This window comes from Microcebus murinus, chromosome 7 (assembly GCF_040939455.1).
Source record: "Microcebus murinus isolate Inina chromosome 7, M.murinus_Inina_mat1.0, whole genome shotgun sequence".
NCBI classification, from domain to species: domain Eukaryota; kingdom Metazoa; phylum Chordata; class Mammalia; order Primates; family Cheirogaleidae; genus Microcebus; species Microcebus murinus.
In genome coordinates this window covers 42,313,595-42,329,516 of record NC_134110.1, presented here as the reverse complement: position 1 = coordinate 42,329,516, position 15,922 = coordinate 42,313,595, and the positions used below count along the sequence as shown (strand labels likewise).

Here is a 15,922-nt window from a genome sequence, read left to right as displayed (position 1 = left end):
GGCTCTCCATTCTCTCTCTTGCCCTCTAGTGATTTGTTCTCTGTGAGTTATCTTTTCAAAACACAATCTAATCATGTCAGTCCCTTACTTAAAACTCTGATTATATCTCATTTTTGCTGGACACAGATTTCAATCCCAAATGTGTCCTAAAATGTCCTCTATGATTGTATCTTCAGCCTCATCCCACAGCACACTTCCCCTTGCTCTCAGCTCTCTGGTCACACGGACCTTCTTCCCCTTGTTAGGATGCATCCTCACCTCTCCTTCCATGGAGCCTGGGCACGTCTCTCTCTGGTGACTTCTGCCACCCCACTCAATTCCTCTCTGCCCTTTCCCTGTGACTATAGCTCCATGAAGGGTCATGTCTGTCTGCTCCCCAGTGTTCCCCTAGCCTTGCTCTTTGCCTACGAGCAGATACCAAAAATATATTGATCGAGTGAGCACCACCTTTAGCTAAATGATTGGGCTCTTACTCCAAGTGGGACCACCCGTCTGTGAAGAGAAGGGGCTTCACTCTCCCCTTCCCTGCCCTGGGCAGGAGAGATGTCTGCTTTCAGAAAGCAGGTGGTTTGGGATTATCAATTAGTTTGCATAAAAAGTACTTATTTTTTCAATTAATTAACTCACCACGGATAAAGTACTAGGGGAAAATGTGTTAATTGTAACTTACATTATGCTGGGGATGAAGGAGAAAGACCAGATTGCAGTAAGAAGAAAGAACATTACAGACAATTTGCAGTACCCAAAGCATTTTCAGATGTTACCTTACGTAATTTTTCAGAGCAACCGTATAAGCTAGGCTCGACAATCGCTTCCTTTTTACAGATGAAACCAAGGCACAGAGAGGTTTGAAAACTTAGCTATGGCTGTGCAGTTGATAAGTGGTAGAGCTAGGATTGGAATCCAGATGGGTACAGACAGCCCTCCACCCTCCATGCCACACGAATCGAGGCGTGCCGGGCTTTCCAGGCCCAGAAACAAGGAGGGGGCCAATTACAGACCTGACAGCATAGGTCTACACCAGCCCAATTACAGGCCCGACAGCACAAGTCTACACCAGCCCAATGCAGTCCTAATGGCATAGATCTACACCAGCCCAACACAGGCTTGGCAGCACAGGTCTACACCACTCCAATTTCAGAGGCCTCGTTGTAGTGGGTAACCTTGTTCTAGCACTCAGCTACAGAGGTAGCGCACCTTATAAAGAGGGCTCTTCGGGTGACAGGTACCCAGATTACATTTTCACTTTGTATATCCTGAATTTTCCATCTTGGTTGCATGGGGCTTCAGGTCTACTCAAACAATTGAAGACACTTCCCCAACCTGCCTTGGAATAAGTCTTGGTTCTGTTTTAAATCCCTTGACTCCTGTTTTATTCTTTCAAACTAAAATGGAAACTTCCATCTGAATCTAACCATGTGATAATTGTAATACTATGATCCGGGACCACATTAAAACTAGTTAAGTCACCCTTGATTATAGCGATGCCTGAAGAATGTACCCTGAGAGTTTAAGTTCTCTTCAATCTTTACCCAGGTGGATAAAGGGGCTGGAAGACGACAAGCAGGAGACAGACGTGCATTACAACTCCCTGACCGGAGAGGGCAACTTCAACTGGCGCTTCCTGTTTCCGTTCCAGTATCTCCCAGCCGAGAAGCAAATGGTCATCACCAAGAGGGAGAACATCTTTTCCTTAGAGAAGATGGAGTGTAAGACTCCCGCTGTGCTGGTGCTCCAGGTTTGGGATTTTGAAAGGCTGTCCTCAGATGACTTCCTGGGTAAGCCAGTGGCTTTGTCAAGCACATAGTAATGACAAGGTTTTTTTCTCAGCTTTTGGAGAGCTTGGCCTGATTCAGCTACAAGGATAACAATTCCAGTGCTATCTGTGATAGCAAAATAATTGGAAACAGCCCTAATAGCCATTAACAGGGGATTGGCTAAATAAATGATGGAGCGTCCATACAGTGGACCACTACGTATTCAGTCAGACTTAAGTTGGTCTTACTGTGTACAACTAAGAGGTCATTAAACTTTGAGCTAATTACTGGTCCCCTCTGTGCCTTAGTTTTCCTCAGTTGTACAGTAAGGACAATAATATTACATATTTCAGAGGGTGCTGGAGTTGTACATGTGATAACGCAATTAAAGAACAAACTGTAGTGTCTCATACATAGCAAGCACTCCGTAAGTGATAGCCCTGCAGCCATTCAAAATATGGGAATATCTAATGAGTTGGAAAGTTGGGCAGGATGTATTAAGTGAAAAAGGAGTGTGAAAAAAATCCAGTTGCTGTAAAATACATGTTTATATGTAGAGAAGAAAGGATAGTCATAGGCAAGCAGAGAAAGGGAGAGAGAGAGAGAGAGAGAGAGAGAGAGAGAGAGAGAGAGAGAGAGAGAGGCTAAGCACCAATATGTAGAGCAGTGGTCAACTTTGGGAGGAATCAAATTATGGAAAATTTTCCTATTTTCATTTTTTTTGCTCATGTCCATGCTCTAAAATTTCCACATTTAACAAATATTACTTTATAATGGGAAAAGCTATTAAAGAGAGAGATGTAGAACTCTCTCATGGCAATGCCTTACTCTGCCTTGTAGTCACTCACTGAAAAACCAGTGTCAGGAACCTACTAAGGTCCACTCCCTGTCCTGGAGAGTAGACACAAAGACAGTATGACAGTCCCCAACCTGGAGGGGCTTAGTGGAGTAAAAGAAGTGGGTGAGGTGGGGGAGGAGGACTCTCACAGGGTTGTCAGGGCTAAAGCAGGCAAAGCTAAGGCACATAATCTGGACTCTGGAGCTGAGCGCAGGGAGCGGAGAAGGGGCCCAGCAGTGATGCTACCTGAAACTGAGGCTTGGAAGTTAAATATTGTAGCTCTGCCCTTGTGTTCTACCTGATACCATGGGATTAGTCCTTTGAGGGCACCAAACATGTGTTGGTCATATTTGTACTCCCCTACCTAGCGCATGGTTGTGATCCAGTGTGGTACTGATTGAATGACTGGTGAGTGAGTGGGTGAATGAATGAATGGTTGGATGGATGAATGAAAATGGTGATCAGAAAGCTCTTCCATAACTTTTAAGAAACCCTTCCATAACTGTGGGCATCTCTCCACAGGCTCCCTGGAAATGAACCTCAATAGTTTCCCTCGAGCAGCCAAGTCTGCCAAAGCCTGTGATCTCAGCAAGTTTGAAAATGCAAGTGAGGAGAACAAGATCTCTATATTCCAGCAAAAGCGTGTGCGTGGCTGGTGGCCTTTTGCTAAAAGCAAAGAACTCACAGTAAGTGACAGTGGTAGGAGGTGGGAGCATGGGGGCAGTCACGGGGCATCATGCTCTTCTAATGAGTCACATTGTGAACTTCATGTTAAGTGCCTTGAAGTGACACAAGCCCTTTATACAGAGGTTCTGCTGAGAAACAAGATTTTTCTTTTAAAGCTCTGTAAATGCATTAAGCCTTCTAGAGTTCACCATACTTGATTTAATAGCTATCTGTGTTGGGGTGGTTTTCTATCCTTTTGGCCTGAACTTACACCCCTGGCATTAAATTTTTTTTCCAATATTTCTTGAAATTATGCATATGGTCCTGACTAATGTACAATTTCAATGTAACTACTTCATCCCTTCACCTTCAAATGTGAAATGTGATTTAAAAAGTGATCCAGCCTTTTCAAAACCTTCCTTGGGAGGATGACAGCAGGAAGAGCCAAGTAACCCTTTCCCTGCATTGCTCACTTGGTCCACACTATGTGGCATGGATTGTAGGAATTTCTGACCTTTCACAAACATTAGGAAGAAAGTTTCTTTTTCCCTTTCTTTCAACTCCCTCAATGATCCTCTGTAAGGAAAAAGGGACGACTTATGTGACCAGTGAAGTTGGGAAAAGGCACTGAGGCTGCACAGATGGGCTCCATTCTCTGCTGCCACTCTCCCCTCTGCTCCTCGTGCCTTGTGGCAAAAGCATACCCAAGACAGGACCTTTCTGGTAGCAGGTCTGGATAGAGACCTATTTCTCTCTCTCTTCTGCTCTGAGGGTCCAGTGGGTTTGAGGCACAGATTTCCTTTATACCTCCCTGGGTAGATGGCAGCTGCTCATCTGAGCCCATGATGTCTAGTTTTATTATGTTTTCTGGGATTTTTTATCTTTCCTCCATTCTCAATTTAATCCCTTCGATTTGTGAGATTGGTGAAGATCCTGAAGCTACAGTCAGGCTCCTCCTTCCAGTTCAATTCCCCTCAACTTGGAGAAAGGTGCCCTCTGAAGTTAGGCTCCCACCCTCCTCAGAAACTGGGAGATAGTATGTTCTCTCTCTCTTAATGTTTACATTTCAAAGAGATGGTTTGCAGGTCTTTGAGAAAGACCTTCAGGGTGTTAAAGACAAAAAGCCTATTTAGCTTTCAAAAGGATCCGTATACATTTCAAAGAAAAGAGAAAGAACTTGTAATTGCAACTACTTGTTTAAAGTAAATGCTCCAAAAAAAAGGAAAAGAGGGAAATTTCTCGTTATTTTCAACAGGGAGAATTATGCCTCTTGTTTTTAATTCGTATTTGTCCTTACACATAGAATTGGCTTCATCCTCACCCACATAGGAACCCCATGGCCAGAGCCTTGGCTGACCTCAACATGAAACCTGAGCGGGACAGCCCTGCAGCTTTGGCCTGCAGAGGGGCATATTCCAGCCGCCCCTTGTCCTCGTTCCCCTTAAGTAACCAATAACCATATCGAGGAAACTAAACCTCCAGTAAGTTTCTCGTAATGCAGTAGCAAGGTGGATGATCCCAGAGTAAAATGATGTAATGGAACGTCTCTGCTGCTCCCAGGGGCCGCTTCCTGTCCCCAAGCCTCAGTTTCCAACTCTGTCAGTTCCAGCACAGACAGTCTCTAGTTCCAACTCTGCGGGGACTGTCTCCGGTTCTTTGAAGCCAGCGTTCAGAGGTCACTGTCCTCTTGCTCCAGTCACTGGCAGGCAAGAAAAGGTTTGTTTGCCATCACCGCCACCTGCCAGATTTATTTTTAGAGCTGCTTATCAGTACCTCCAGGCATGTCATTTGGACATTTGGATCACAGGGCTCCTAGTGTGGAGTGTGGCTGTCCTCACAGTAAGTGGAAAACAGCTCCAGGGCATCGCTGAAGAATGGGGACCCTCGGAAGAAGGAAAGGGCATATCTATATTGAATATGTTCTTCTTTTTGAAATACATTGCTCTCCACATTTTATATGTCTTATCCCAATTAATTCTACTATACTAAGAAGAAATCATTCCCTTTAAAGAAATCACTCATTTGAGAGACAGAGATTGGGAAATTTCTTTTACAGGTTAATCCCACAAGTCTACAGGTAGCCCAGATTAGTCCCAGGACATAAACAACTAAAATTAAAAAGGAGGTTTCTGTGCTTACAGTTTAGTGTGAAAAAGTAGTATTTACTGTGTGTATACACATATACACTAGGAGCTAAGTGTTCAACAATGAATAAGACAAATTCCTAGCATCTAGAAGTTCATGGTTTAGTTGAGGAGGGTGGTAGACATACATCATTTAAATAATAGGTAGCAAAATCAGATTCTCTAGGAGCAGAAGAGAGAGATATTTTTGTATGAAGATTTTTTTAAGATAGAGTATATAATATACATTTATAAGAAATTTAAAAAGCACAAAAAGGTAAAAAGGAATGTGACAATGATCAGCTATAAATCTACCACCTAGATTCAATATTACTAATATTTTGCCCCATTTAGTCTATATATTTTAGTATATCGATGAGTATGTGTGTATATATATATTTTTTTCACTGAACCATTTAAGAGTAAGTTATAAACATTCTTACACTTTACCCCTAAATACTTCAGACTGCATCTCCTAAGAATATGGACATTCTCCTACATAACTACAACACCATCATCACATATAAAAAAGTTCATAATGATTGCTTAATATAATCTGATTCATACCATATTCATGTCTCCATTCCTAGAAAGGATACCATGTTGCTCCCAATGTGTCTTTTATAGCCATTTCTTTTTTAAAATAAGATTCAATCATGGTTCACATGTTGCTTTTGGTTATTATATCTCTTTGGTCTATTTTATTTTAAGGACTCTGACTTTTTCCCCCATGACATTAATTATTTGATGAGATTAGGCCTGATTTATAGGAGTGTTTACTCATGGTGTTGTTTATCTTATTCTCTACCCCCTATATTTCCTGTGAACTGGAAGTCAGGTGCAGCTTTAGCAGGTTCCAGTTAAATGTTTTTGGCAAGAATATATAATAAATAATATTGTTCACTCCACAGGGAATCATGCCAGGAGGCACATGCTATCAGGTGGTGTCTTAGTGACGCTGTGTTTGTTCACTTGATTATGTTGATAAGCACAAGATCTCTTCATAGTGAAGATTCATTTTTCCCTTTGCAATTAGCAGGTAACTGGTGGCTAACATGTTGATGTGAGGAATTCATCTTCTATGGTCTCCTTTCACTCAGTGGTTTTAGCAACCACTGGTGATCTTGATTGATTCAATTATTTCACTGGTGTTATAAAATGATTTTTCTAACTCTTCCTTACTTTTTTTCTTCCCCCTTTCCTTCTGTCTATCTGTCTGTCTATCTACCTATCTAATTCTATCATGTTTACTCCATGTTGGCATTTATCTGCTAAGAAGAGATTTCTCTCATCAACTGGAAATAAATTACAGCCACTCTCTTTCCCACACCCCAAAAAGACAGGATACATGCTTAATTGTATCCCTTAATTACAAACTTTTAGAATCAAGAGTTGATGTAGAAGTCACATCCAATGATGGCAAATGAGCTTTTTTTTTTTTTACCTTGCTTTTATTTTTTTATGTCACTATGGGTTCATATATTTAAAAAATATATATATTGTCTAGCTCTGTCCACTGAAGGATCTAAAAGTAAAATCATTCAGTAGCAAAGAAGGCTCCTAGCACCTGGATCCTGGTTTCTAAATACCTGCTGCTACTAAAGAATCCAGGGATCTCTGGAGAAATGGCTGACTCCAGGTCTAGGGCAGATAAAATCCAAGATAAGTCTGAGACATCTCATTAGGGCAAGCAGGACAATTCAAACATCCAAAAAAAAAATAATGATTGTGCTTTGTACAGAGAGCTTTTTCTGAGTTTTGAATTATTTCCTTAATTCAGCTACTGAGAAATGGAATTCCTAGGTTCAGAATATAAGATAATACACACACATACGTACATACGTACATATATGTGTGGGTCAATTTACATATACATGTATCTGCATGTATATGTGTGTGTATATAGTCCTTTTCCTAAAGGATTTTGCCAGCCTATTTTCCACCATTAATGTACGAGAATGCATCATGTTATACCAGTGAGGGTTGTGTATTAATAAGCAGTAATTATTGCTGAAGAAGGAGTGTTGGTTCTGAACAGCAATCACTTCTCAGCCTCCCAGACATCCACTCTCAAACTTTGAGGCCCATAAATTCAAAGATCTTTCCTTATCATTTTCTGCTATCCACAGATATCATTAGGTTAATAGTCTCTTAAACTGTCCATTTTTTTCTAGCTCTGATTTTAGAGGATATTATTAGCTTAAGACCTCTACTTGGTGCTACACTGAATACTGATGATTGAAATAGGACGTGAAACCTTCTGTGTGCAGAGATATGCAGTGAGCAGCACCATTTATCAGAATGAGTCAGTAAGCACCTCCTCCGTGGCCCTCCTAGTGCCTGAAAAATGCATTGCGACCCCCAGGCAGAGTGATAAAGCTGGAGCAAGACTATTTATGATAATCACAGCTGCCTCCTATTCCTAGGGCAGAATTAATTTAATATACTCTGCCTCCCTTTTCTTTGCTTTTTTTTTTTTTTTTGCCATCCCTGTAGGAGTTGGGTCTGTGGGACTTCTCTGGTGTTTTCTGTATGGGCAGAAGATGTTTTCCATTAAATTCTGTTTTTCTGTTGATGAAATAGTGTTAAAGGTAACAGCTATCATTTTGTAGGAGCTTTCTGTTTACCATGCACTAGGCTAAGCACTGCATACTTGTTATTTCATTTATTTTCCAAAACAACCTTATGGGATACATACTCTTAACATCCCTAGTTAAGTGAGACTTAAGAGAGGAAGTAATTTACCCAAGGTCACACAGCTAGTAAAATGTACAGCCTGGTTTCAAATGCAGATCTGTCTTCACCAAATCCTATTCACTCAGCTATTTGCTATGCTATGACAGGCTATAATATTCCTTAAGCTAACCAAGGCCAGCCCATAGATGAAGGTCAAAAGCAATATACTAACGCAAGAGCAATAGCAATGAGTATAGGGTTCCTCTTGAACATAAGAAAATGTACATGTATTCATTGTTAGATAAATAGCCTACATTTTTTCTTCAACAACAAGGGGCCACATGGGCACATAAAGTAACAGAGGAATGAGATTTGGCTTTGGAGGACCTGGGTGCGAGTCCTGGTTTTATAACACCAGTTAGCAAACATCTACAAGCCTTGGTTTCCGTGGCTGTAAAATGAGGGAATACAAATGCTATCTACTTTGCCAGGTTGTCAGAAGGTTTAAATGGAATAATGCATGCATGCAGCACTGTGCAGATGATAAAGTGCCGCGGCTAACGTTATTGTTAGTAGCAGTAGAAAACAAACGGGCAGCTGTGATCATTTTATTCTTGTTATAATTTGTTCTCTGTTGATTTCTATACTCTTTTCCAAGCAGGCCAGGGCCTCACAATTGGTTAGCTCCTCTGAAGCTCACTCTCCTTCAAATGAGAGGAATAGGACGAAGCTCTAGGGTATAATATGCTTCTTAGTGGAGCGTATGTCACCTGGGAAAGAACTCTGGAAATAAGTCCTTTTTGCATTTTGGAAAACCATCTACCACGACTTTTGGGGGAGTTCCTTGGGTTTCTTCCAGCCATTGAGTCTTCTAAGGGCTCCTTGGGCTTTAACTCTTCCTCTCATAAATCCTATAAGTTAGAGCCAGATAGCTCTAGAGAGATGACATATGAGGAAACTTCGACCCAAGAAGACAAGTGCCTTTTGGATGGTTATGATGAAGACAATCACGGAATCACCTCATGTTAGAGTTGGGAAGGACCTTGTAAAGCTTCTAGTCCAATTATCTGGCAGATGGATTGTAACTTGGGAGACAGCCTGCTACAATAGAAAGAGCACGAGCTTTGATAATCATACAGACCTGGGTTCAAACTACAGTTGGTTGGCTTATTGCCTATGTGACCTTAAAAACTTATTTGACCCTTAAGGCTTCATTTTTAATCTATAAAAATAAGACTTACCTTCTGTGTTTCTTCATTGGATGGATAGATATATAGATAGATAAATAGACAGACAGACAGACAGACAGTCAGGACAAATGAACCAGGGGCAAAATGAGCAATCAGTAAAGCATTACAATTACAGTTGGACTTATATTATTATTATACTACTATTGATACATATGTTGAGGAGTGATTAAAATCAACAGAAGCTTTATATTCTTTCTTTCCCAGGGTTTTTAAATACTTACTTGATGCTTATACATTTAAGTCATTGCCTACCAGGCCAATATTTCTCAACAGGAAAGAGAGACTACATGGATATACATTTTAAAGGAAGATTTCTGCATCGTAGGACATTTAATACTGTTCTGAGTTGGGCCAGGCTTCTAGTTCAAAGAATGAAGGAGATCACCTAGATTTGAACTCGTGACTTCACCTGTAAACTAATTCAGAGAGCTGTGCCACTCCCTCTCTTCTCCTGCCCCTCAACCTCACCCCATATATTCTACTTCTTTCTAATTTCTCCCTCAATTACATTATCATGGCTGCCAGAAACCAAGCCTGCTTGTTTAAAAACCCTGGCTTATTTAGGGTGAATGGATAAGATTCTGGCTCAGCAGAATGTTAGACCTTTTTACTGGGGTAATAATAAATCAACCTCAGAAGTCATGCGATGACCATTCCACTTGTGATTCACAGAAAGAAGCTTTAACAGTAATCCTCTGTGCTAAAATACTTTGATGAGGCTACAGTCTCCCACCAGTTCTGCTTCCCTCCCATTCCCTTGAATTTCAATGCATGAAACCAAAAGAGGCAAAAGGAGAGAGGGTCTCCTCCATCAAGAGCAATAGTTTCAGGAGATCAGGGATTCTATTTTTCTTAATCATTGTTAAGTCCCCACGGGGCACCTGGAACAGTGGCTGGCATACACCGAGAATCCCCCAAAGTAGTGAATGAGTGAGTGGACAAGAGAGAATGGCTCTTAACTTTCTCAGGGGTCCTGTCTCGTCCTTTGGTAATCCAAGATGTACATCACTGCCATTAACTTTGGCACAGTGCTCTAAAGAAGAATATTTCTCACAGTTTTCAGATCAGATAAGCTGTGTTTTATTGAAGAAGCAGGGGGAGGGAGGAAGTGCTATAATAAAAAGATGATTCTAAAACAATCAATAGGACAACAAAAAGCATGAAGAATGACAGAAAAGCCATGCAACAAATGTAGGGCCATACCCACTGATTTCCTCTTGAGAACTGACAGAGAAGAAAGATGGTAGCAGATTAGAAAGGGTCTGCCACTCAAATAAGTAGTCTCCTTTGTAATTACTATTGTTTCTATAATTAACATTATTTCGTCAGATATCAGATGATTACAATATGAGTAGTAGATGTGACTGAGTATACGTGTGCCTATGTGTACATGTGGGACCGTCTCCTTCCACAAAACTTAACAGTAACATCATTCCAAGGCTTTTATTGTTCATCATAAAAATGGCTTTTTCCAGGACAGAAAAGGAAACAATATTTCTCAAAATACAGCAGCAGAATAGTCAGAATACTTTCTGGCATTCTGCAACTTGATAGCGTGTCTTCTAGAAGGTTGTCATTGCCCAGAGGGTCTCTGGCTCTAGAAACTAAAGTTTTCGCATCTTCACACAGGGAAAAGTTGAAGCTGAGTTCCACCTGGTCACAGCAGAAGAAGCGGAGAAAAACCCTGTCGGAAAAGCCCGAAAGGAGCCGGAGCCCCTGGCCAAGCCCAAGTGAGTGGGGTTGTGGGTGGGAACATCAGAAACAGGAAGAGGCCTTTGCGGTCCCGCATGGTGTCGGAGGTCGTGGGCATTTCCTTAGCGCAGCCCTCTGGGGGAACTGAAACGCCGGGAGGCAGGCAAGCAGGGCCTTCCACGCTACCTTCCACGCTATGTAGCGTTTTGTTTCTACAATCGACAACCGCTCTAGAAACATTGCAGAGCACTCGGCCAATGGAGAGGCAAATCATGTGTCTGTAATACCACCACATCAACATTTCTAGAATCATTTCATGTATTTTTCTACTCATTTTTTATGTGAATATGAATGCCAAAAGATTTTTTGTACCTATTCCCTAATCATGCATACAAAATTGTCTTAATGTTTCCTTTAGCCTTTACTGAAAAGTTTGGCTTTCTTGCCATAGTTGTCATAATTAGGATTTTTTTTTTTTTTTTTTTTTTTTTTTGAGACAGAGTCTTGCTTTCTTGCCTAGGCTAGAGTGAGTGCCGTGACGTCAGCCTAGCTCACAGCAACCTCAAACTCCTGGGCTCAAGCAATCCTGCTGCCTCAGCCTCCCGAGTTGCTGGGACTACAGGCACGAGCCACCATGCCCGGCTAATTTTTTTTTTTTTTATATATATATATTAGTTGGCCAATTGATTTCTTTCTATTTTTATAGTAGAGACGGGGTCTCGCTCAGGCTGGTTTTGAACTCCTGACCTTGAGCAATCCGCCCGCCTCGGCCTCCCAGAGTGCTAGGATTACAAGCGTGAGCCACCACGCCCGGCCCATAATTAGGATTTTTAATGGCTGTGGAATATTCCATAGACTTGATGCCCATAATTGACTTGGTTCCCACCCCTGTAATTGGATATTTAACTTACTTCTACATATTTTTCATTATTATAATATGATGAAAATGTTTTCTCTTTAGAACTCTTACTTTAAAATAAAGTCCCAGAAGTAGAATTACCAGACAAAAGGGCACTCTATTCAATTTGATCCTTGGTTACTTATCAATTGCAAAGTGAATAGATATAGATATGAGATGTGTATACAAAGCACTTTGAAATTGTATTTGTCCTGTCCCTTCTCGGACCCCAAGTGTCTCAAGATGAGGGCTCTTGTCTCTGTACCTACATTTTATTTCTCACAGTGTTAGGAACATCATGGGTGCTTGGTTATTCATTAAACGTGTCTACAAAAAGAACACTTTGGAGGACTCAGAAGAACAATGACATAGGCTAGGCCTTCCAGCAGGTTTCCATCTACTTAGGGAGGAATAACACACAGACTCATAAAATAGTTATCAGAGTATGGAAGACAAATATGTTAATTTCAAAAAGGGGGCAAGTCAAGTTATAATTGAGATAGGAACTCAGAGTGAGGGGAGCCATGTGCACTGAGGCAGTCAGGGCGGGCTTCCTGGAAGAGGTGGGCCTCAAGCTGGGTTCTAACTAGACTCTTGCTCTACTGCAGAGTAACCTTTAAAATGAAGCTGGAACCATTATCGTCCAAATGTTAGCTTGCTCCTCCTTTAGGCAACATGGTCTTCTCCCGTTCTCCAGCCTCTTCCTGTGGGTCACCAGAAAGTGGGATCAGAAGAACTTCCTGAGGTCTTGGGAATCCTGGGTGTTGACAATATGATCGCCTTTCCTGATTTTTTTCTCACTTCTCCCTCAGCCGCCCAGACACCTCCTTCTCCTGGTTTGTGAGCCCCTTCAAGTGCCTGTACTACCTCATCTGGAGGAATTACAAGAAGTACATCATCATCGCTTTCATTCTGATCATTCTCATCGTCTTCCTGGTCCTTTTCATCTACACCTTGCCGGGAGCCATCAGCCAAAGGATTGTGGTGGGCTCATCTAGGATGTCGGGGACCTAGGCCCTCCCTCAGCACTGATCTCCTCCTCTTCCTCATCGGTGAACATCTGAGAGCACGTGCTGTGCAGGCACCGTGCTGAGTGCTAAGCAGCAGAAGCAAAGCGCCCAGGAACCAGTCCTTATGTCTGCGGACAGATTGGCTCTTCTTGGAGGAGCCAGAAAAGAAATATTCCCTCCCTACACCAACCCCTGCTTCTGTCTTTCAAACTTATGAGCCTTAAGTCATGTTTTTGCCATGGGCAGCATGAAATGATGACTCTCTTAACTCAGGGTAATCAACGGTGACCTCAAATTGACTTAGATGAATGTTTTCTTTATGTAATTGGTTGTATTCTGAGAAGTTTCATTGTGGGTCTGAGATTTTATTAGAAGTATTTTATTTTAAACAAAATTTTACAATAAATAGGCTGAAAACATTATAGCAGATTACTAGGTATTTAACCTGTTCTGTATATCCTAACCCTGTTTAATTCTTACAGTTGATAGAAATGTGTTTATTTATTCAGGCTGTGAAACCCATTTGGAGAACACTTCATATAAATCATCTAAAAGACTTCATTGTTGAAATTCCCATCTAGAGAAAAGATGTTCCTGGTTTTCAATTAAAGTCAACATGTGTAGAACATGTTTAGTAGTAGCAGTGAGTCCTGGAGAAATCCATTTTGATTTATGCACTATGGCAATTTCCAAGTGGGAATTTTACAATATGTTGTAAGATATATGAAATATAATTGTGTGTATGTGTGTATGGGTTAGCAGGCGCTCCATGCTCCTGTAGGAATTCTCTTTTGCCAGATACCCAGGCATTGTCATAGACCATGACATGAATGACCATCCCTAGCACTGTTCAGCACTTAGCCTGACCACCATATGTGGCAGGTTTCATCATGAATCTCAAGCACACGTTAATTTCAAAACCAGTGTTAGAAATAATACCTTATGTACTTGTCATGTGGGGTCAGGTTTTCTTGAAAGTAAACCTCTGATCTTCAAAACACAGTCTAGATCTGCCACCCTTCTTAAAAGCAGGGAGTTGAAGTGAGGGGCAGGTTTTTCTCAGATATAAGGAAACAAAGGAATTGGAATGGTTGGCCTCAATTCCTATGCAGAATTCTGGCCTCCTACACAAATAAATAGGGCAGCCATTTCTTCTTTCTGTCATTGGACCCATCTGGTGGTGCTGAGAAGCTGGGCTGGTGCTCCTTTCTAGACACCAGAAGCACCAGGCTACTGTTTTGTTTTGCTTTGTTTTTTGGTAGCTTTGCACAGTTTTAACTCTTCTAAAGGGAAGGATGTTTACTTCTACATAGAAAGTCATTTTAGAATGTTCGTGATCCATCAAAGAAAGACTGAAGACTGTTCTGTGTGATTTTAGACTTAAGCATTGTTCACTGAATTCTAGCCCTCGAAGCTCACTCCCTAGAAACCCACATGCCCTATTTTCCTGAGACGCTGAAAAATAGAGCATTTCCTGCATTGGCAACGTTTCTTAGTGGGAGTGATTACATAAACTGTAGTTCATTCTTACTGTGCAATAATGCACAGCCATCTCTAATGATGTAGCTGAAAATACTTGATGGCATGGAACACATATATTGAGTGCATTGCAAGTGCAAAAATATATATGGGTTAGGAAACTATATAGTACAGCTTGCTGTAAAAAGAAAATATGTATACGTGCATAGAAAAAAATATCTTGAGGAATATGTAAAAATGTTAACAGTGATTTAGCAATCATCTTTAGGTAGTAGTATCTTTCCCTTTTCTTTTTGTTTTCTATTTCTCCTAAAACTTCTAAAATATATATGTATTATTTTAATGTGAGAAGTTTAATAAATAAACATCAATTTACATGTGTTCTTTTAAAAATATTTGTTGAGGTTCTCCTATGTGTTGGGCAGTGAGGATACAAACATGGCCCCCGCTATTAAATAGCATGGGTTTTGCATTCTAGTGGATCCCTAAGATATTTTTTTATTTTCAAATTATTTTCAAATTTCAGTCTTCCAAGAAAGGTGCCTGATAAAGAATGTGTTTCATAGATTAGTTTTAGGAAAAAGCACAACATATACCTCTGGTGGTGTTGAAAAGGAAAATAACAGTATTATTTTTGATAAATCTGGAGGAAAGGTATTATACTTTCTGCTGGATTCTATTTGGGAAGATGACAGGTAAATTCCCGACAAAACAATGTACATTTTTCAAATTCATAATAAAGACAAGTGAAAAATTGAAAATCTTCCTAAGTTAAATAGAACTCATTAACTTTCCTTTGATATCAAAAGACATCCACATGCTAAAAAGCTTTTAGCAAAAGTATTTGAAACACTTTCAAATCAGATGGCATCATAAGAAATGTGTGAGAATAAGTGGTAAGCAGGGACAATTTTGGAATCAGCTATGTCTGCTATTCTATACATAGGATATTGCATATGCCTGTCCTGCATATAATAAAATAAAATAAAATAATGTTCTATGCCTAAATGTGCAGCCTTAGTCCTAAAGATATTATACTTAAAAAAAATTTCCCAAGAAGTTGTCATGAGTCCCTACATGTGTTCTTAAATAAGATTAATTTAAATTTATTCATTTGACAGCTTAGAGTTTTTCTTACAGCTTAAATCTGTTTCAGAGTGGTTTTATTTATGTATTTTACAACATTTGAATCTTTTCCCCCAAACTACACACAAGGAAATTAATACCAGCAACAACCACAACAACAGACTCTAAGGACAGAATATCCAATTCTGTGTCACTAGTGGTTGAAACATTTGGTGCTCTTCTTGCTCTTCTCCTTTTAAGATACATAAATGGAAATTACAAGATCCACTTCACAGCTGGGGCCATTTGGTGCTTATTTATTCAACAGATAATTACTGAGCTCCATCCTCACTCCAGGTGCTGTGACCAGCACCGGGAACACAAAGCACACAGATAATGTCCCTGCTCGAACCCATGGAGCATAGAGTTTGATGGAGAGAAAACATAAATCAAACAATCACATGCACA

At 40.5% G+C, this 15,922-nt stretch overlaps 1 protein-coding gene across 1 annotated transcript in view; it reads left to right on the top strand.

The window, feature by feature from the left end:
- Positions 1-14,652, top strand: part of FER1L6 (fer-1 like family member 6) — a 125,398-nt gene extending 110,746 nt beyond the window's left edge. Inside the window, exons 38-41 of the mRNA XM_012743336.3 lie at positions 1,537-1,778; positions 3,118-3,281; positions 10,940-11,040; positions 12,713-14,652. Coding sequence (XP_012598790.2) covers positions 1,537-1,778; positions 3,118-3,281; positions 10,940-11,040; positions 12,713-12,914 — 709 coding nt within the window. The 3' untranslated portion in view covers positions 12,915-14,652. The remainder of the gene's footprint in view (positions 1-1,536; positions 1,779-3,117; positions 3,282-10,939; positions 11,041-12,712) is intronic.
- The last annotated feature ends 1,270 nt before the right edge of the window (positions 14,653-15,922 follow it).